Here is a 21,026-nt window from a genome sequence, read left to right as displayed (position 1 = left end):
AAACCAGCTTGGGTCACAAGCTGGTGGGTGGTCCTTCTCCGCTGCTCTCTTCTTAAGGTTAAATAGCTTTAATCCAACCAGCCTGGAAAACTAAACATTTCTCTAGCCAAATTTTCTTTCTTCTCCCTTGTTTTCTCTTGATGTTTGCAATCTTTCCTTCTGTAATTCTCTTTTAGTACACTGAATATCTGTGTCTTATAAAACACCTTAAAGAGTGGAAGTTATAAAGATAAAAATAAAAACAACAACAACAACAAAAAACTTCTTCAAAGGTAGATATCATCACACTGACTAGCTAATCTTTTTTTTTTTTTTATTGATGAGTTATCTGGAGTGCAATTACACTGCCATGCATTTAACGTGCAGGACTGACCTGATTTCTTTTTATGTAGTTATTTGACATTTAGTAGATGCTTTGAAGCAATTTAAAAATTCACTTACTACTGGCACAATCCCCCTGGAGTTAAGTGGCTTGCTCAAGCATTTCTTGCGTTCATGGATTACACCCTGGGTTTGAACCACTTGACTTTTACATTCCCAGCCCAGATTTTTTAGCAACTTTACCTTTTTATAACATGCTTTAATCAATGTTTTATCATAGTAGTATCAGCCGCAGTCTTGTAAAATATATTATAGTTGTATAATTTATATTGCAATCTCAGCCCACACCCCTCCAATCAGAAGCTCCTCAACTTCTTCCTCCACCTCCAACTTCTCTCTGGCATAGAGAGAAGACATTTGCTCAGTCCACAAAAATACCCTTTAATAGCCTAATTTGATCCACTTGATGTATTTATATATATGCATTTTTGTACATTTACATGTGTTTGTTAGTCAAATGTGAGTCAAATTAGTTTGAACAAAGCCTTGAATCATGGCGTAGCCCTGTATGGGTAAAGCCAAGCCTTCTCAAAGAACATGACAATGGTACCAAGGCAGGTACATTTTCTTTGAGGCAGACACTGGTTGAACCTTAAGAAGAAAGAAAGAGTGTTTGGGAGAAAGACAGTGGGTGGTAAAGAGAGCAATAGACAGGCTTACTGGTTCACCAGCATCAATACATCAGTGACTTAGCAACCAGGTTAATGGCCTGTGAGTGGCACCGGCTACAAGGCTCCTCTCGGTGCTTAGTGGAAGGCAGAGCGCTGGGAAACACACTGTGTTTAGCTTTGGCCTGCTGAAGAGAGCCTTGGGACAAATAATTCCACCCATGGAATGAGTCTTTGGACCTCACTGTTTTTCACTCACCCCTCATCACAGATAATGTCTCTCTTCTGAATATTCACAATGAATTTTGCTGAAATTAGGAAATCCACATCCTTCTTGTGCTGGACACCCAGGAATGATTACATGTGTGTGATCAAGGTCCACTCTACAGCAAGCTAGTTAAGTGCTGGACTAGAGCTTTCGTTGTTGAATGGCTTAATGCTGGGATGCTTATTTAGACCCTGCTGACCCAGACTGGTTTATGATCTGTAGATACTGGTCTAAGTTGGTTAATCAGCATGGTTTTGTTCCAGATGGTGGTGGTGCTGTTCAACAGGTTGTGGAATTGGTTGTCCAAGAAAATCTTGCTCGTTGAGTTAGAGGATCCTTAGCATGGACAATTCATAGACCTTAGCTGAGATCAAGCTTGAGTAAGACTAAAACTGCAGCCCGGGGTTAAAAAAAAAAAAAAAAGTCAAGCCTGACTTCCCCCCACAGAGATGGACATCCATTGAGCGTCTTATGCATGGCCTAATTGCCATGCACTGGAGTCCAAGGTTAGGACTGGGAGTTGTAAATCTATCAGTGTTATTGGGGCAATGTTCTCACCAGATGCAGACTACAGATTTTCATCCCTTTGTAATTAAGCAGTTCAGCCTGTCATATGGTTTTTATTGAGGCCCCTCTGGAAAAAAAATCAGTTCACACCTTGTTTTCTCATCATGTGCTTTTATGCATGTAAAGAGGGGGAAAACCAAGAGAAACTAATTTTTTAAAAAGTGGGAAATGAGGGATAAAGGCTCTACAATAATAAATGAAAATGATGGTTTGTAGCATTAAAAAGCACAGAGATGTGAAGTCATCAGAAAGTGACTCAATTAGTTTAGTATGTTATCCCCAAATGCTTCTCTTTCTTTTTCTTTCTTTCTTTCTTTCTTTCTTTCTTTCTTTTTAAACCTGTGCTCTTATAAAAAAGATGTTAGTTGGGTGACAGAGCAGAGAATGAGAGGGCCAGAAACAGAGTGGTGAAGGAGTAGCACTAAATTCTTCAGTGCAAGTTTACAGCCCTTGCATTCTCTGCTTTCTAATTCTGGTTACCCATACAGGACACCTAGTGTTAAAGACACAAACATTTACAGATATGTATCCCAGCATTCTCTTTGAGGATTTCTCTTTATGAAACCCCTCCCACCGATGAGGTGAATTCTGAGGTCAGCCTCTCAGAGGTGCCTTATTTTACTAGCTGCAGCTGCTGACAGTAGGGAAAACATTTTAGTTGTGTTGTTAAGTGGTTTCACACATTTGTGTATCATGAAGCATTTTTTAAACAGCACTGCTGATTTATGAAGTGGAGATCTTGGATTTGTGGGCGCAGAGATGGAACACAGAGACAGTGGAGGAAGTCTTCAACACAGCTGCCACATTCCTCCACCCTCTCCCCATAGAATCAACCAAACTCTCTCTCTTTTTTCATCCCCACAGCATCGCCACATTCAATCAACACCAGGCCTAAAATTAGGCTGCCGCACTTGATCGTTCATTTGAACGAGTTATCTCTGTCACTGCAAAGGAATTTCCTTAATTTATACTCGTTAGGTTGGAATGGTCTTGTTCTGCTAATTTGAACCAGAAAGCCTGTCTTTGCTACTGAATAAACGAGGTCTCAGGGAGACATTATATTTTTGCCACTAGAGAAGATGACAAGATCTTGGTATGCAAATAATTATTCAGATTATTGTTATATTAAATTAAGCACTGAGAGAAAAGAGGGAGTGTCATGTTAATGAGTTATATGAAGCAGGCTTTATTAAATATTTGTTGGTGTTGCAAAGGGAGCGGCATGTGTGTGTTAATTCAGCACTGGCTGGTCCCAGTGTGTTCCTGTACACTCACATGCACATACATATACACACTCACAGAACTACATTTTTGTTCTGTTTAGTCAGATTGGATTTCTAGATTCTTTTAAATTGCCCTCTATTAGAGAGTCACATTCAGAGTGGGTGACCCCCAACACTTTTTAATATGGATCTTGTTACCCACATCCCAGTGCATACTTTAATAGCTGTCAACTTAGAAATGCTATGAATGGGAGACCCACCTCTCCTCTCCGGTCTTTCGAGCAGAAATATAGCTTGTTCTCTGTAATTCTAATCTGCCTTCTCTCTGATCGGTTCCTTCATTTCATTGTGTGGCTTGGGGATTCTTTCAAAACTGTAAAAACAGCTGCAGATTATGGCAAATCAGGTGAATAAAGTATGGTGTATGGAAGTGTCTGCCAACTTATTTCAAATCTCACTAAATATTATTCATCTGGCCCTCATATTCAGTTCTTTTTTTTAATCTCAAAAGCTCAACAATGTCTTATCATTCAATTTCCATCCATTCTAGCTCTTTCCACCAGCTGCTCTTTCATAAATGTGACAGACAGGCCCTTTGAATTACTGTGTGAGTGTGTATGATGTTCTGTACTTAGTATTTGTTTCATTGTGAACATTTGAAATCAGTGCTCTCATTGCTCTCTTATTTATTGAGCAGTCTGCTGGTTTGTTCAGACGCTAAAGCTTCACCTCTGTGCCCGGGTGGAAAGGAATTCCCAGTATTCAACTTGACTTTTAAATGATTTAACATGATGAAGCCATCCCCAAAAAGTTAGGGCTTTATATACAAAAATCAAATGCAATCTGCCATCTCTGATCAGAAGCAACAGCCATCAGAGCGAGGTTACGAAGGCAGAACAGGAAAAGCCATTAACTGCCAATCACAGCATCGATCGACAAGCCAGTCCACCACTACCATCACCACTGCCCCCCTTTTACTTACTTGCACTCTCAAACACTCCAGAGCACGTGCAGTGTTACATATTTGTGTCCACATTGCATGTTGTCATCAAGCTTAACAAGACATTACTCAGAATCAGTCAGAATTTATTTTAATAACTGAAATGTTAACTAAAAATGTTAGCTGTCTTTATCCATTCTTTAAAAGCATGATTTTCTGTTCTCCACAAATTTATCTACTCCAGTCAAAACAATTCACAACAAAGCCGCACATTTCTCAAGGAACCAGACATGTGATGTATACAGCTTTGCATCAAACCAAGATCGTGCAGACCGCAGCTGCACCCTGTCTTCATCAGCACCAGTCTCTGCGTTTTTGGATCCCAACATCAGATAAAATAGGAAAACTAATAGAGTTGACGAAGGAAAAAAGAAAAAAAATGTGATTGATTTTTTCCTCCATTTTCTGTAGTGCCGTTAGGACGTAGGGTCTTTAGGAGAATATTTACCTACTTCCCAGTTTAATAGAGATGCTGTATATCAGAGGGTGATCAGGAGCAGAGGTCAGGACTGGGGGGAGCAATTAAAGCCTGTGCATCTGCCAGAGCGGGCCATCCCATTGTGTGCACTGCAGGCAGATACAGATAGTTGTGCAGGGAGCAAGCGAAAAGGCAATAGTTATCGAGCAACGTCTCATGGTATTTATTGAGCTTTACTATAGGTGATTCAGACCTCACCTTCCCTAGACCAAATCCACACTGGACTGTAGAAGATTGCAAAAAACTGACCCACCTGTCAACTTTTTGTGTGAGCTTTTCAGATGTGATTCTTATTTATCTCCTGGATATCAAGATTTCCCCTGCCTTCCCCTGGAATGCCTTTGACCTGCGCTCCATGACCAACCAATAAAGCCTGACAGCGTAGTCAATGATAGATGTGGCCTGGGGCCTGTGCTCTCTCACCCCACCACTGTGGCGTCCTCGTCGACACATGAGCCGGGGGAAGAGGAGTGGGATGAGGCGGCAAGGAAGAATAGAAGGCCAGGGATATAAACCAGACAAGCCATTTTCTCCCGTCCAGCTCATAAATATTTGCATGGCTGATTTATAAACAGGCCATGCTAAGACAACATCAAAGTTAACTGTATCGGTTATAGAAAAGCCTGGCTTCTCACAACGCACACAACACTTATACCTATTAGAGCTCAAGGCCATACATCAACAGACGTATTGGCAGGGTTTCAGATCGGCCTGCTCTCGCTGAAAGGCTAATGGTGTCCCTGATGAGGCTGTATGGGGCTCCGGCCTCAATGCGAGAGACACATGGATTAGTTTAATACCGTGTCTTTGTGCTAACGAAACTGCATAGCCCTGTCGTGCAACCCAGGTTGAGTGGCAGAATGCAGGTGGTTTTCAGGTTTCGAAGTATGCAGTGTGATGTTATGTATAGCCCTGTTCAGATGCAGGATCATGGACATCATAGACAATGTGTCCGAGAAGAGGACAGCAGACAGCTGCTCATGCTTCTCTAGCTAGCCAGGCAACCTACACAAAGGCCAATGTGGGGGTAGGCAATTAAAGGTCACTACTAGCGTGGGACTGCTAATGCCGAACCACATGGTAAAGCTGTGACACATAAACATATGTTTGTACAGACGCATGTAAGCATGCGTACCCCGGCCATGGTATACGAGGGGTGTCCAGGCCCGGGCCACTCACACATTAATAAGTGCGCAAGCTGGCATATGCAGTCAGCTTGGGGAGGAGGGCTATTTGTTGACCCCTGTGGGAGGGTTAGCAAACTCAGTAATGGTAGAGAAAGAGAACCATTCTTCATGGAGATCTCCTCCTTTTGTCCTAAAAATAGCTGAATAAACAGGGAATCCATCACCGGGACAGGGTGTGCCCCGGGTACGGGCGCAGGGAGAGCTGCTGCTAAACAGGCTGTCTGAAGACATCTGTCTGAGTCCAACACAAAACCAGGGTGACTCACAGACAGCAAGCTGGACATATATCTACACAACCCCCCTTATGTAACATTCAAGTTATCTTAAGTAATTTTAATGTTGCTTTTGTCCGTGGCTGAGGGATTGTCTTGTGTTCTGTAATGTTAGTGTTCACTGTTTGCTTTCACCAAAACATCGATTTGACAAATTAGCCTCAGTCTCAGAAAAAACAGGTTTCTAAAAATCTGCTGTCTCAAAAAGCCTAATAGAAATTGCTGAACATCTGTCGGGCGTCATAGTGCACACATTAGAGGATATGCAGCCACATTTTTGTCTGCATTCAGCTCCATTAGTACAAAACGGAAAGTTTTTATTTTTTATTTTTTTTCTAGCCTGGCCAGCAGTTGTGCTCTAATCTACAGGTATAGCCACGCTTCGAGCACTAGGAGTTTGTTATGCACCAACTTCAAAGATCTCCCACCGCATCAGAGAGCTGCCGCTGAGCAGGCAGACGTGGCTTTGGTCTGGGAAGGGTTACTGAATTATTACTGATGCTTTGGGGGGTAACTGTCCGACCGCGGGTCTGGGGAATATTAATCATTTATTTGATTGTCCGTATGTGCTGATTAATCAATTTGAGGGAGATCTTCAGGATTAACTACCCTATTATTCCCTTGTAAGAACAGATAAGAGATAAGACTTTAAAATATCATGTACCATTTATCATGTATTTTTAGTCCTCTGCAGATGAAGGCGGGCGAAATAAAAACTGAGGTGAGATTAGGCAGAACAGCAACAGAGGGAAAGAGGGGGAGGGAGAAAAAAAGAGAGAATGAATCTTTAGATCCAACCAGGACAGAGCACAACAGATTTAACTGCTGTACTTCACAAGAGGTTCAGGATGAGGAGTGAGAGCAGCTCATGTACTAGGCTTACATAACCAGACAGAGTCTTACTTTCAAAAAGCAACATGCAAGGAGAATCAGCAAGTGGAGGAACAGCAGGAAGTAGAAAACAATAGCAATCTGCACCTTTAATCACCTGACTGAGAGCAAGGCAGCGAAAGGTGGGGGTTGGTGCCAATGAACCAGTGAACTCGGAACCTGTCATAGGTGAGTGAATTGTACTTGCTTGTGGCTGTGCATGATCAAACAATGGCATAGTTTCTGGGTGCACCACCCATGTTCGAATCCGCCCTATAAATTCTCTATCCGCTGGCTGCTTGATGTGTTATGTCATGTGGTAATGCCTTTGATTTCGACATACCTCCGTTTGTAAATACATGAGCCTCTTAAAGAGCTGTGGTTACTTTTACAAGCATGGCGCTCCCGGCGCTTTGGTGGGGAATGCAGGGGAGGGAGAAGGCGAGTGCGAGAGACACAGAGCCGGGTTAGAAACTGTATACACTTCTCTCGTAGCCCCATTGCCAAGTGCACTTATGCCTCCAGCCGCTCATTGCACATGCAGTGCAAACTAAAGTGACACAGAAACTCAAGCCGGAGGAGGAGTAAGGGCCTCGCTGTTAGCGGCATGCTCAGGCCAAGTTATTAACTTTCTAGCAGTCTCTACCTGTTAACAGTTTGCACACTGTGCTGCTGTCAACCTGCACCTGCAACGCTATTTGCATGCTCAGTGAGTTCAAAATCAAAACAGGTTTGGATTTGGTGCCAATGAATGCCATGTTGCCATATTTTAAGGACCTGTGCTCTTCAGTGAGTAACAGCTTCTTATTTTTGCAAGTTACTAAACTGGCTGCAAATCTCATAAGGAGGGCACTCTTCCACAACATTTAATACATTAAACGAGTCACGTTGGTGGCTTAGTGCAATCCTATAACTAACGTTTAATTTACATTAAGAGCGATACAAAGCTTTTCTGTGCTGACACAGTAGCAGTGCCCGAAATTAAATGCCTCCAAATGGGCAGCCATCATCACAACCTCTACAATGACACGGGGACTGATGGCGTGACTCGCATGCAGAGGTCCTTCATCAACACTAAAGCAATGGAACTGTTTCCGATTAGACCTGCACCCTTTTTGATTTTAGTGATAATGACCATATCTCGGCTGTAATTATGCTGGACTTGGAATGATGTGGGCTTAGGTTATCAATCCACTATTGATCACTCTGATCAGTGAGCTCTTTGTAAACTTGTATTTCTTTACTTTGCAACCCAATGAGTTGGTGCTGATGACGGGTCCCATAAAGCGCTCTATGTTTTCAGCACCCATGTGTATTCTGCTTTAAGGGGTCATGATGCAATTTCAAGTTTTCCTTCTCTTTGGAGTGTTACAAGCTGTTCTTGCATAGATAAGATCCCTAAAGTTGCAAAGACTAAAGTCTCAAGCCCAAAGTTAAGACTCGTCCACACCCTCCTAAAATGCCTCATTTAAACACACCCCCACATGTCTACGTCACAGTGTGGGAAGATTTGCATAACACCGCCCAAATGTTTATGCAAAGAATGAAGGCGTGACTTTTATTATCGCTGTAGTATTGTTGCTGCCACCGCCATGTCGTGGAGACGCGGTGTGTTTCATTGTGAAAGCGAAACTACTTAGTTTGGCCTTCCAAAGGATGACACAACTAGAAATCAGTGGTTAAGTTGTAGTATTTACAATGCCGGCTGTGCACAAAGGCTGTTTCTATAAAGTGGGGCAATTCCAACTTTGCAAGGACAGTCTGGCGCTTCTGACTCACAGCCTGTAAGTATGTTTTCATATTTAAAGAATTTGCCACTGACTTTTGAAACGTGAATTTGTGACTCGTTGTTTGTCATTTCTCTGGTCACAAATGCAGACATGGTTTTAGGTTTACACGGTGCGATATGCAAAGCAATGTGCAAAAAGAAGTATAAGTCATTATAATCAGTAATTATGTCCCTATTGGATGCAATAAATGTCTTGTTTGTAATGGGTTTTATTATTTATTGTTTTATTGTCATATGCTTGAGCCATTCAGCCAATCACAACACACTGGATAGCTGGCCAATCAAAGCTCACCTCACTTTTCAGAACGGTGAGCTTTGTAAAAATCAAAGCGTTTCAGAAAGGTGGGGCATAGAGGAGCAACAAAAGTGTACAGTATGTGGAAAATAATGTGTTTTTTTAACCTTAAACCACGTAAACACATTGCATTACACCAAATACACAAAATAATGTTCTTTTTAGCCACGTCATATGACCCTTTTGAGGAAAGAAGAGCAAGATTATGGGATGGACAGGTTAGCTTCTCCCAAAGAGTTCCAATTTTCAACACAAGTGCTTAGGCTTCTCTGGGCATGGGCTTGATGGTCAGTGTTTAAAAAGTGCTTGTTTCAAATTCATGTGCACTGCTTTAGGGGACTAATATTTTTATTTTATATATATATATATATATATATATATATATATATATATATATATATATATATATATATATATATATATATATATATATATATAAATTTAATTAAATTAATTATTTTTTAATGCTACTCATCCTGATAAAACAGACATCTTTTACTTTTGTAAATCTGCACAGATAATAATGATATAATCAGAGCCACTGTATGTTTAGGTTAATGACACTAATAAGCAAGTTAATTTGCTCAGATAAAGTGACAAGTACAATACAGCTCCCTGTCCTAGGCATTTGGGTCTTTAAAGCTCTTTATTCAGTTAGTAGAAGTCAAAGCAATCGAGTAAAGGCAAATAAAGTGTATATTTAGAAACAAGAGAGAGAGCCACTAGAAATGGATAGGTGCTCAAAGTTTGTTACCACTACATTGCCCTGAGACACTCAGCGTATGTGCTATGCAAATAAGCTTCCGAAAGTAACCACCCCCACCCCACCCCCGCTTATTCATTTGCATGTTAAGAAGGTGAGAACTCCTAGGGCCTGTTGAACCATTGTAGGCCCAACACAGCTAATAAAAGCCAGGCCCTTTAAGCTGAGTTTAAATATTTACTCTGGCACAGGGCCACGATCAGGCCATCTCATTACACCAGTCCTGTGAGTGAAGGTGAAGCCAGGCACATGAGAGGGGGGCAGAGCCTGGCAACTCAAACATTTCCTCATCGGAGACCAGTTCAAACACACCACGCTGCCGACTCCAGACTGCCCTTTGTGAATTTTAGAAAAGAGAACAAGGAAGAAGGGAGCATTCTTACCGCCTCATAACCTAGCCTGAAGCATCAACCAATTATGTGGTAATGAAATATTCAAGCAGACTAACAAGGAACGCTGGAGGTGAAAGCTAGATAATACAAACCTGAGGAGTTAATACTGTGGCCTGTCCTTTTCATCACTTCTATGTTTTTTTTTTTTGTTTGTTTGTTTTTAGTATAAGGGATTGTTCAGTTGGGTTGGATTTGGGTTTTGATAACTTGTGGGTTATTGGTAAGGGTTTGCCCATTATTAACCAAGATGTTGATGATCATCATTCAGGATCCTTCTAGTTTTGCCCTGACTCCTGTGAAGCATTAGGTATGTGGATGAAGAGTTTGATGTTGGTTGTTCTGACTAATCTTGTGTTACACCTCCCTCTATAGATAAACAGAAAAGCAGTAATTCAGTTCCTTTTTGACTTGTGCACCCATTTTTCACCCATCTATAGACCAGTCGCTTCTAACCACCACTCAGTTTCAGTTAAGTCCAGAGAGTTTTTGTTACAGTGGATGCAATGTTATGTTACACTTACTATACTCAGGAATACAACATGACTCATTATTTTTTCTTTGTGAAAGTACACAGTTATTTCTTTTGCAGGTATGTTTTTTCTTCTTCTCACAAATCATTCTGTTCTTGCTAGATCACCAGAACCAGTTATGTGTTTTCAGCTAATATGACAAATAAGACATCATTGAACGCTCTAAGTACCTCTGAATGTCTCTCGATTGATCGTGTCTGTCTCCTGTCTGCATGCCCTGAGACGTACACAGAATTTTTTCACTGTCCCGTCCTAAGAATTAGCAATACCCTCCCTTACCAAAATGGAGGGTTAGTTATGGGAAGCATGCTGGAGGTTGTGGGGGTAGGAGGATCCATACAGGTCCTAAACTGCCCTCCTAAATTTCCAGATGGCACCAGGCAGCCGCAGATGTCTAGGGACAGTTGGAACAGCTGTGTGTGTTGCCCCTAGAGCTCCACACAGCTGTCGCCTCCTGCAGGCAGAGTTATTGTACTACGAGGCTGGATGTAGCTTGGCGCTACAGGGCTTGCATTCATAAAAACAACAGGAGGCTAAACTGTTAATTAGCTCTTCATGGTGGAAGGCGACGTCTAGTGATTAATATAGTTTTGCAACTCTTTTCTTTTACCCAACCCTGGATTAAACTTAATTTCCTGCTTGATCTCTCAGTCACTTACTGTTAAATGTGGCTCAGCTCATTGTACCAGTAAAATGTGTTTATTTTGACTTAAAATACTCCGTTATGTATATATTCTTGCTCTTATTCATGAAGGCCTTGGAGGTCATTGTCACTGCCGTATTATCACTGATCTGGGTATTGATATCTCCACCACCACGGTTCTGTCTATAGAGTTCCCTTGCTTTCTTCCTTCCTCACCCAGACCAATACACCCAATGAATTATGTGGACACATTGATCAGCTGATTGAGAACCATTGTTTGGAAATGCAGGGGCATTACTGGAGGAAGGATTACCCTATGCTTGTTTCGTGCTGGTGTATGCGAGAGGGTATTATTTAACTGCTTGTCACTACACCCTCCCTCTAACCGCTATTGCTTTTTACTCAAAGACACAAAGAAACATACACAAACGAGTGTACGCATAATCAACACTTGCTAAATGACTGCAGGCATTGATTGCCTTCTTTCTACAATTATGTTCCTATTGTTTACTTTCTAGCTGCTTATTTATTCCAAAGGAATTCGATAATTATTGCTTTATTTACTGTTAAAGTGCACTGGGGTGGTATAAGCTGCTGGAGAGGATTGCTTTTAAGGTCCCTATTTCTCTGTTTTTCACCTTTATTCTTTCTCAATACACATGTACAGTATTCCATTCACGCCAGTCTAATCTATGACAGAGAACTGAATCACAGATTCAGCACGGCTATTTTTACTGAACTTGTTTAAATCACTGTTTCACATCTGGAACATGACTTGTAATCACTTGGTAAAGTTAAGTAAAGATAAATCACAAACGAGATTTATTTAATGTCAGTTGTATCTCCTAGATGGATTAAATGGAGATTGACTTTTCTCCTTAGTCAATGTGAGAACAATGTTACAAATTGTGCTCAGATTGGCCAAGATAGCAAAGTCTTTCATTTAAGAGCCAGAGATTTCAATGCGATCTCAATTAAAATCATCAACGGTCTCAATTGCTAATCAAATTCTTCCAAATTATCTGAAGTTTGCTATCTACATTACTTCATGTTATTTCATTATAAAGCTATGCTTTCACATTGTCAACAGTTATCTCATTTGTGTCTGTCTATTTCTCCTTTTTAGGAGAAACAGCAGAAACAAAGTTGATTCTTGAATAAAACATTGCACAGAACTCTATTAACTCCTGAGCTATGAAAGAGCAACATCTGAGCATTAAAATGTTCCTCTGGGAAGTGATAGAATGGTTATTCCAGGAGAACTGAGCAAAGCGGAGAGCAGAGAGTGAGAGAGGTGCAGGAAGTGTTAGGTATGCAGTTAAGGGGTGGGTACCTGCCGTCTCTCCAGCCACAGCACAGCGTCTGGGCATGTCACCGCTCGCAGTGGCTAATTTGAACCAGCCACTGAACTTGGCATCTAGCGCAGCTTCTGTGGTCGCGGTTCTGCTACTCCTTCCACTACTGTTGCAAGGTGAGAAACGAGATAAAGAAAAAGAGAATTAGAGAAGTGAAGGAGGTAAATCAAAGGACAAACTCATTAACTGTTGCAGTGCACTGTTAAAACACTATCTGCTTTTACTACTTACTTTTTTGAAAAATCATTTTGTCAAATTTTGCTAACTTTTTGGGGCAGTTTTGTGACCACAGTACAGCAAAGTTAACCCACTCAAATATACAAACACACACACACACACACACACACACACACACACACACACACACACACACACACACACACACACACACACACACACACACACACACACACACACACACACACACACACACACACACACACACACATATACAAAGAGTGAGATATGAGAAAGGGTGCAGCTTCCCGTCTCATCTCTGCTTGGGTTTTTCTGGCCATTAGGCAAATTCTTTTGTCTCTTCTCAGGATGCAGAGCAGTGATCTCATTGGCTATTATTTAACCAGTGAGATCATTAGGCCTGTTACAAAGGTGTCAGCACACTTGACTGTATGACATGTGGCTGAATCCAGTTTAGTAAGCTGCTCTTAAGGCACTGGTGTGACCCCATAGCATCATGATATCACTGGATATATAACCTGACATAAAGTGTGTGGCCAGTGGTTTGTTAAGCATTTTGGCTTAGATTGTGCTTTAGTCCAGTTTCTGTAATTTCCTGTCTCTGGTATCAGTATCAGACAGTATGTGTCTGCGTGTCAGGTTTTACCTGCAATGTGACGACTAAATGTTTCCACAAGGACAGTAAATTCTAAAATCACAAATATTGTTGGGACCAACCCCCACATTTCCCTATGAGGAAAATGGCTTAATACATATGTCTTACTGAAAATGCATAATGGTTTGTGTTGAGGGTTGAGGTAGGTCTAAAAAATAAATCAGCTTAGTATTAAAACAATAAAAGTGAATGGAAAGTCCCCACCATGATACATCATGAAAAGCAGATGTATGTGTGTGTCTGAGCGAGTATGAGTGGAAATCACCAGGCCTCGCCACTAAGTGCCGAGAATCATTGGGATAATTACAAAGCAATACACATTCAGACACTCTCTGGCTCACTCACAGTGGGAATTCGTCAGCTCTGGGAGAAATTGATAGCTATTTAGCCACTGGATAGTCATCTGTTTTAATGCATTAATTTTGTATTAAGAGCACTGCCAAATTTAATAGTAGAAATAGGGGTTGGATCAAAAGGGGGTCTTGCATGTGTGTGGCTGTACACGCACCACATGCACATTTGTGTATGGCTTAAGGCCAGAAGAAAAAAAAAATACTTCACACAAATGCATACGTGAATGCTTGGCCAGTGCATGTCAAGCTTGCAGTCCAGTTGCACATACATAACACATAATGAACCACAGTACTCAAGCGAACAATAGAGTTACCTTAAAGAGTCCATGCTATTTAACCGGATATGTTGTTATTCAGGTAGCTTGTGACAACTGCAACATGGTGACAGTTTAACTTCAAATAAACTGAATGCATTCAAATTCAAATTGAAAACGAGAACTGATGATTATTAAAGTATTAAAAAAACTGATAAATGTGATGAGATGAAGTAAGAAAAATATAAGAATATAAAAGTAGAATCAAATAATCCAGTCTTGGTGAACGTTGTCAGAAATCGCTAGGCTTATTTTTTTATGGAAAATGAATATTTAGTGTTAATCTGAAATTTATTCTCAATAAAAATTTTGTTTTTGTTGACTAAAATGAGATGTCATTTTAGTCTGACAGTAGGTCTGGCAAAAATGATTAAATGTAGCATGATGAAATATTGACAAAATTCAAAAGACAAAACCTACTAAAATATGTGTGTAAAAAAAGAACACTCAAAAGACATTTTAGGATCTCATGCAGTAACATTGAGAATCCGACACGGACATGCATATGAAAAGCTTGCATAGCTAGAAACGTTTGTGTACTTGTGTAGAGTATGTTGTGGAACTTAGAGCCACTTTACCACGATTCCTCTGTGGGCCTGGGCATTTGTGGAGGTATGCTGAGTGCCTGCCCTGTATTCGGCTCTCTGGCAGGTAAAGTGGCGATAGGTGTGAAAGGTGTGTTTTTTCAGCCCACATAAGTGGATGCTTCTGTAGATCCATGCACAGGATCAGGTAGGTGTTGAAAGTGATAGCTCTGCGTGATGGGAGCGAAGCAGGCAGAGCCACAGTGTTGAGTTGCGGTGGGGAGGAAAAGGTGGGTCGCCCTTGCTTTTCCTCACCTACACGAGTACAGGGGACTGATTCATCCTCCACTCAGGTAGTTATTTGCATGTGCAGAGAGAATAATCAAAACTCCTGTCCGGTAAAGATGGGCTGCACTTGCTGTGCACACTCTCTCTTTTTTACACACACACACACACACACACACACACACACACACACACACACACACACACACACACACACACACACACACACACACACACACACACACACACACACACACACACACACTTTCTCCCTCCAGCCCACTCAGGTTTCACTCAACTGCACTTCCCCACAGCTCATGTGCTCTCCTGTAAGTCTGCCATTAACTTCCAGCCAATTAAATGAATTTTGAGTAGTAATGTAAGCCATGCTGACTCTGTGGCCTTCTCTGGCTCCAGGGCCCTGTATGCGGCTGTTCTGGGGCCCCTGCGGAGGGGAGACTTCTCAACAGCACCCTGACCGGCCCCTCCCTGCTCAGTGAACATGACTTTTTCATTAAGCCTCTGAATTCCTGCACTTCAGCTGGAGGTGATTTATCAGCATGGAGCTTCATCTCAGGATCATAGGAAACAGACACGCCACACACCAACGCTCTCTCATGCGTTATTGTGTTTCACGTTCAGACCCAGGGGTGTGTGTGTGTGTGTGTGTGTGCTGGGTGGGAGATTAGGTGTAGAGAGCATCTAAGGGGTCCCTCGTGTGGATGTTTCAGATGGAATCATGTGGAAATATCTGTGTGCTTGAAAGAAAAAACATAGGTCCTTGGATGGGTCTGTTTGGCCCTCTGGTGTCAAACCTGGAGAGCAATATATGTATCTCTGCTTCTTGGAAATTATGAATATAAATGACTATTATCTCTTATGGTGTGTTGGAGAGCCTTGAGCCATTTAATCTCTCTTACATAAAGTATCATTGCAATGCCATGTTGGTAAAACCATTTTATTCTTTGAATCACCTTGAAGCATCATGGTGCTTTGGATTAAATATAGTAATTGTAATGGTGTAGCATATGTCTAACATATTTAGCATCAAGTGTATGTTAGACTGGCTTCAGTTTGGGTAAAGAAGTGTTATATTGCTCTTATCTGGGCTGAGCCAGCTTAGGTTCACCTGTGTAAATCCTGCCCTGTTTATGGGCGCTGTAAAACTCCAGTTATTTATTTATTTATTTTTTTAAGATCTTTCAAGCTTAGTTCAGTTGTCATCTTTTTTGCTGCACTTATTTTCACAAAGATGGCTGAAGTAAAGACATATTTCATAAAGAAACAAGAAACAAGAATCTAATAGCATTCAATGGATTGATTTGGTGTTTTATGCCAGCAAATCTGTGACATATCAGAATACCTGAGCTCTGATATGCTGCATATGTGTTAGGAGGTTGAGGTGGAGAGGTGCTGCTCAAGCAGAGCCCAAAACATCCAGCAGCACCTACTCAATGACATCATACCCCTACTTCAAACTGAAAAGGGAGAGAAGGAGAGCAAGAGAGAGCGTGAGGAGAAAGACACAGCCTTTTACGATCACCTAATAACTCCATTACATGGAGCTGAGGGGCACAAAAAGCAAAAACCCATTCCTGGAAGTCAGTGGCCCTAATGCACATCTTAGGTATACCAGGGTGACATATGATATCAGCACCACAATTGCCTTGAGAAAAAAAAAAAGCCTTATAGCAATGTTACCCGAAAATTAAATATTACCAGAGAAGGAGAACATTTCAGGGAACCTAATATTTTTTTTCCCCTCTCACTGTTGTCAACACCTGATGTGGCCTTAATTGGGTTAAAAATCTAATGTTACTCTGGCTTTGTGCATCCGAAGCCGATGGAAACGCATCTCATCTCTGCGCTGCAGGGCAAAGCCAACTCAGCCGCGTCTTAATGAATCAATTTGTTTTCCCCGACCTTTGTCAGGGTTTGGGGGTGGTCTGTGCAGGAGATTAAGAGCTTCTCCAGAAGAGGGAAAATACATGTTTCGCCCAGCAAAAAAGCAGAGAGATATTTTTTTACAGTTTTGCATCATCTCCTTCACTCGTGTAACAAAAAGAAAGATAAACAACAAATACAAGGTAAAGAGACCTAGGAAAGATACTGCTATTTAAGCACATTATCACAGTTGGCCTTTTATATATAGTCTTACAGTGGAGAGAGGAAAGGAAATGATGAGCAGAAGTGATTGGAACTGTTATGAGGCTTTTTTTAAACTCACATTGCCTATCAAAAGCACCACAGAGCAAATGCGATGAAGCACTTGTGCTAGCTGCTGGCCATGGCTCCAACCATCTTCTGTGTTTTGAGCATTAAAGTTACCAATGGCCTTCATGCACATTTGTCATATCATTTCAAAGATTGTATCCTGCTGTTCTTGAACACAAAACAAGGAAAGGAGTGTGGACAGTAAGTGTGTGTATTGTCTGACATATATAAATTGCTATAAATCTCTCACTCCACATAAACAAACAAAATTCACCAAAGAGATGATGGCCATGAAGAATGAATAAGGGGGAAATTGCCATTGATTAACACTGGCAGTATTCACAAAAGTTGTTTTTGTGAAGCTTGAAACAATCATGACTTGAAAGAAGACATGAATCAAGGTTAGTAAAGAGGTATTAGTAAGTGCTTTCAACAGGTGATAACTAGAGACTAGCAGTCAGATCTATAGACCTGCAATGCCTGTATTGTGTTGGTCTTATCTCATTGATTAGGTGTGGTATGTTCATTGAACAGAGACTCAGCTTGGGATTGTTGTGTTACCGTTGGGTGTGCGGTGTGGTTGCCTTGTTTTGGGTTTGTTGGTCATAGCCCATATCTCTAGTCCCCCCTAGGATCCCTATACCCTCTTCTGGATATTGTCAGAGCGCCCCGTCTCTCTCACTTTGCCTCGCTCCTTAAAGAAGCAGGATTTGACTCACTGGTGATCAATATTTATCATCCCATGCGTGAAACAGGCAGATGTTTGGAGTTTCCTTTTCAGAGACGAAAGAGTTCTCTTGAGTGAAAGGGATCAATGCACTTTCCTCTGTGTGTCCCTGCTCAAGCTCTTCCTGTAGATGCTGACATGCTCCTCTCATCTACCTCACCAGCCCCAGGGATGCCAATGTCCCTCCTCTGTCTTGTTAGCACAAAGAGACACACACTTATGCTAAGGTCCAGAGACCAGCGTACTGTTGATGAATGACGTTGACTTTGTGTTAGACAACAGAGTCTTGATTGGTAATTGATTTATTCATTTGTAAGTGGCATTAGGTATCCGTTCATTAAAAACCCCATGCTAACTCTCTTGTTCATTCTCTCTTTACAGCATTTGCAGCAGCATGAGAAGGCTGTGGAGGGCGAGTCGTGCTACTACCACTGTGTTCTGTGTAACTACTCCACCAAGGCCAAGTTGAACCTCATCCAGCACGTCCGTTCCATGAAGCACCAGCGCAGCGAAAGCCTGCGGAAGCTGCAGCGCCTGCAGAAGGGCCTGTCTGAGGAAGAGGAGGAGTTGAGTGCCATCTTCACCATTCGTAAATGTCCGTCTGCCGACACAGGTAAGAAGAAAGAATACAAGTTTGTATACTGTATATCTCATCTTAATGGGGATGGTTCCTTCTTAAGTAGTTGTGGTGTTCCCATCTTTTGAAAAGGAGAGTGGAAAATGCCCACTCCATTCGTAATCCAGACTTGATAATTGATAGATATTGCATAGTAAATAGACTACAATGTTCATTGTAGTGCCATTTCAGATCCAGTTGCCAATAGAGTAGATTCTTATGATGGCACCATAATCACCTGGTTCTTCAGACCTGGTCATGCGGCATCAGGTGCATGGGAGATAGTGAGATGTTTCTAAGTGAAAGAGGACAGCAAATCTTAGTTCCCTGGGCTGTGCCTATGATGGCTCCATGCTCTATTGATTACTGATAAGGGAAGAGGATCTCCTAAGGACAATGGCGATCTGGCACAGCACGTTCATTAATACGAGTACAGACAAACAATCATAGATGCCATTAAAGCTCCGAACGGCAAGGGGAGGGGTGCAAAAACAAAAGGCAGAGACCGAGGCCTTTCTCAGGCCATATGTTAGTTAGCCATTAAGAATACAGAGCTGCAGTCAATTAACACACTATTTCAGCATGGATTTGGTTTTCTTATCATTTTGACTCTTGTGCCCTGACAAAAGATTTCCATTGTGCATTGCTCCCCTTCCTCCCGTGAGCCAGGCGGCCCGACCGGCTCTTAGTGTTGTGTCGTTTGGGGGGGGGGGGGGGGGGGGGGGGGGGGGGGGGGGGGTTGCGGGGGGGAGTTGGCCTCTAAAGACGCTTTGTTCCAAGGAGGCAGGGATAATGAAGCCAGCGGCCGGGAAATTGCGCAAAAGGCAGTCACAGATCTGAGGAGAATCATTAGAGAACATATTTAGCCGAGCAATTAAGGACAATTAAGCTTTCTGCTCGCTGCACTCCAAATATGTTAATGACTATAGTACAGTGGACAAGTGAACATGCAAAGGCAATAGGAAAGCCCACTTAGGTTAAAAGGGTGGGGGTGCGGGAGACTTAGAGTGTGTTTCTGGGTAGGTGGAGGTAAAGAGTTCACAAACAAGTCTGGTTTTCTCTCTCCCTCATGCTCTCTCTCTTTTTTGGTTGATGTAGCATTTATTTATATATTTTCTTGGCTAACCTTTGATGTGCGTTAATGGATTCCCTTGTTTGTGAGGCTGGTTGGAGGTTAGGTAATGACTCCTGCAGTAGGGATGTGTGGGCAGAGCAGCATGCAGTCGCTACACACACACACGCACACACACACACACATTTGCAACCTTCTGCCATCTTTTTTTTTTCTAGTTGCAGCAATCCAGTCTTACCCCCTTGACGTCAAATGAGCCAACAACTCACAAACAACACATTATGTCTGCCGTGTGGCGCAACTTTTCCGAACTCTTCCAGGATTAGTCAAATGAGATGTTCTTTGTAGTGAGAAATGGCTGCGTTCTTAGATGATGGCTGATTGCTTGGCTTTTTGATGTATTTAATTACTGCCTTTTTCTTGACTAGATATTATTGAATTTCTGTACCTTCAGGAGAGAATATGTAGGTGATTAAGGCTGGGGTCTAGCCCAGTGCTGACTGGGAAATACTGATGAAGGACAAGGTGAGTGTAAATCGACCAGCAGCTCAAAAGGGAACCAGCCTGCCTCTTATTATCAGCTATTGTTTCCTACGCAGACAGAATGAGTGAGAGAGAGGGGTCCCAGCATCTCTGTCATTTGATAGCTGATACCTGCTAACTGACGTCAGGATCAGGCCTGTAAGTGCTTTGTTAAGGAGGCTGGGTCTTCAGAGAGGAACCGCTGTCCTAATAGCCTTTGACGCTCTGTTTACCAAACGGAGCACGCTGCAGTCGGAGAGTTGAACAGCTGATTGATTGCCGTACAGATGCAGGATCAAACTCAAGCTCCTGTCGGCCAAGCCGTGGCGCACTGCTCAGCTTGAAAACAAGTCCCATCCCTTTAAATAGTGGGGCCAAAGTTGACTGACTCTTTTCAGCTCTTGAATATATAAATAAGTATATATATTTAAAGGTCAGTTAAATTAAATGAGGTGTGTAATAAAGAATGTCAGCCTTCTTCGTCTGCTCCAACTCCCTGCTTCGGCATCTTGTTCGAATTATGCTGATAATGAACATACTTCTTCATCAGTGAGTATGAAACATTGCTAATTCCTCACTGCCATCCACCGGGCTTATGAACCCACCCTCCCCAGACTACCTTTACACTTCTTAATGTCCTGTCCCCCTAACCCAACAGAAACCATTCCTTGATGGTGTAATATTTAATTTCCTCCCCACTAGCTCTTCTGAGGCACCGGGCTCTTTCTTGTGGTTGAGGCACGGTTGCTAAAATGGTAGAAGACTCCCCTGCTTGTTAAAACAAAGCTGGCCCTGGATTTCTGGGTCAGCTAGGCAGCAATTCCCTTGGCTGCTGCTGTGCAGTGTGCAGCTCTGTTGGTGTTAGGTGTTGGACTACTTCCCCAAGCAGAGCTTTCCTACACCCCAACTTTCTCACCCCAGAATT

The 21,026-nt window shown here is 42.1% G+C and overlaps 1 protein-coding gene across 7 annotated transcripts in view; it reads left to right on the top strand.

Moving 5' to 3' along the window:
- Positions 1-21,026, top strand: part of LOC109093359 (zinc finger homeobox protein 3-like) — a 251,763-nt gene that overhangs the window by 175,129 nt on the left and 55,608 nt on the right. For all 7 annotated transcript variants that reach the window (XM_042761108.1, XM_042761109.1, XM_042761113.1 and 4 more), the window contains one exon: positions 18,273-18,504. In XM_042761108.1, coding sequence (XP_042617042.1) covers positions 18,273-18,504 — 232 coding nt within the window. The remainder of the gene's footprint in view (positions 1-18,272; positions 18,505-21,026) is intronic.

Source organism: Cyprinus carpio, chromosome A7 (assembly GCF_018340385.1).
Source record: "Cyprinus carpio isolate SPL01 chromosome A7, ASM1834038v1, whole genome shotgun sequence".
In the NCBI taxonomy this organism is placed as follows: domain Eukaryota; kingdom Metazoa; phylum Chordata; class Actinopteri; order Cypriniformes; family Cyprinidae; genus Cyprinus; species Cyprinus carpio.
Note: the sequence above shows the minus strand (reverse complement) of the source record. Positions and strands in the feature narration are given on the sequence as shown.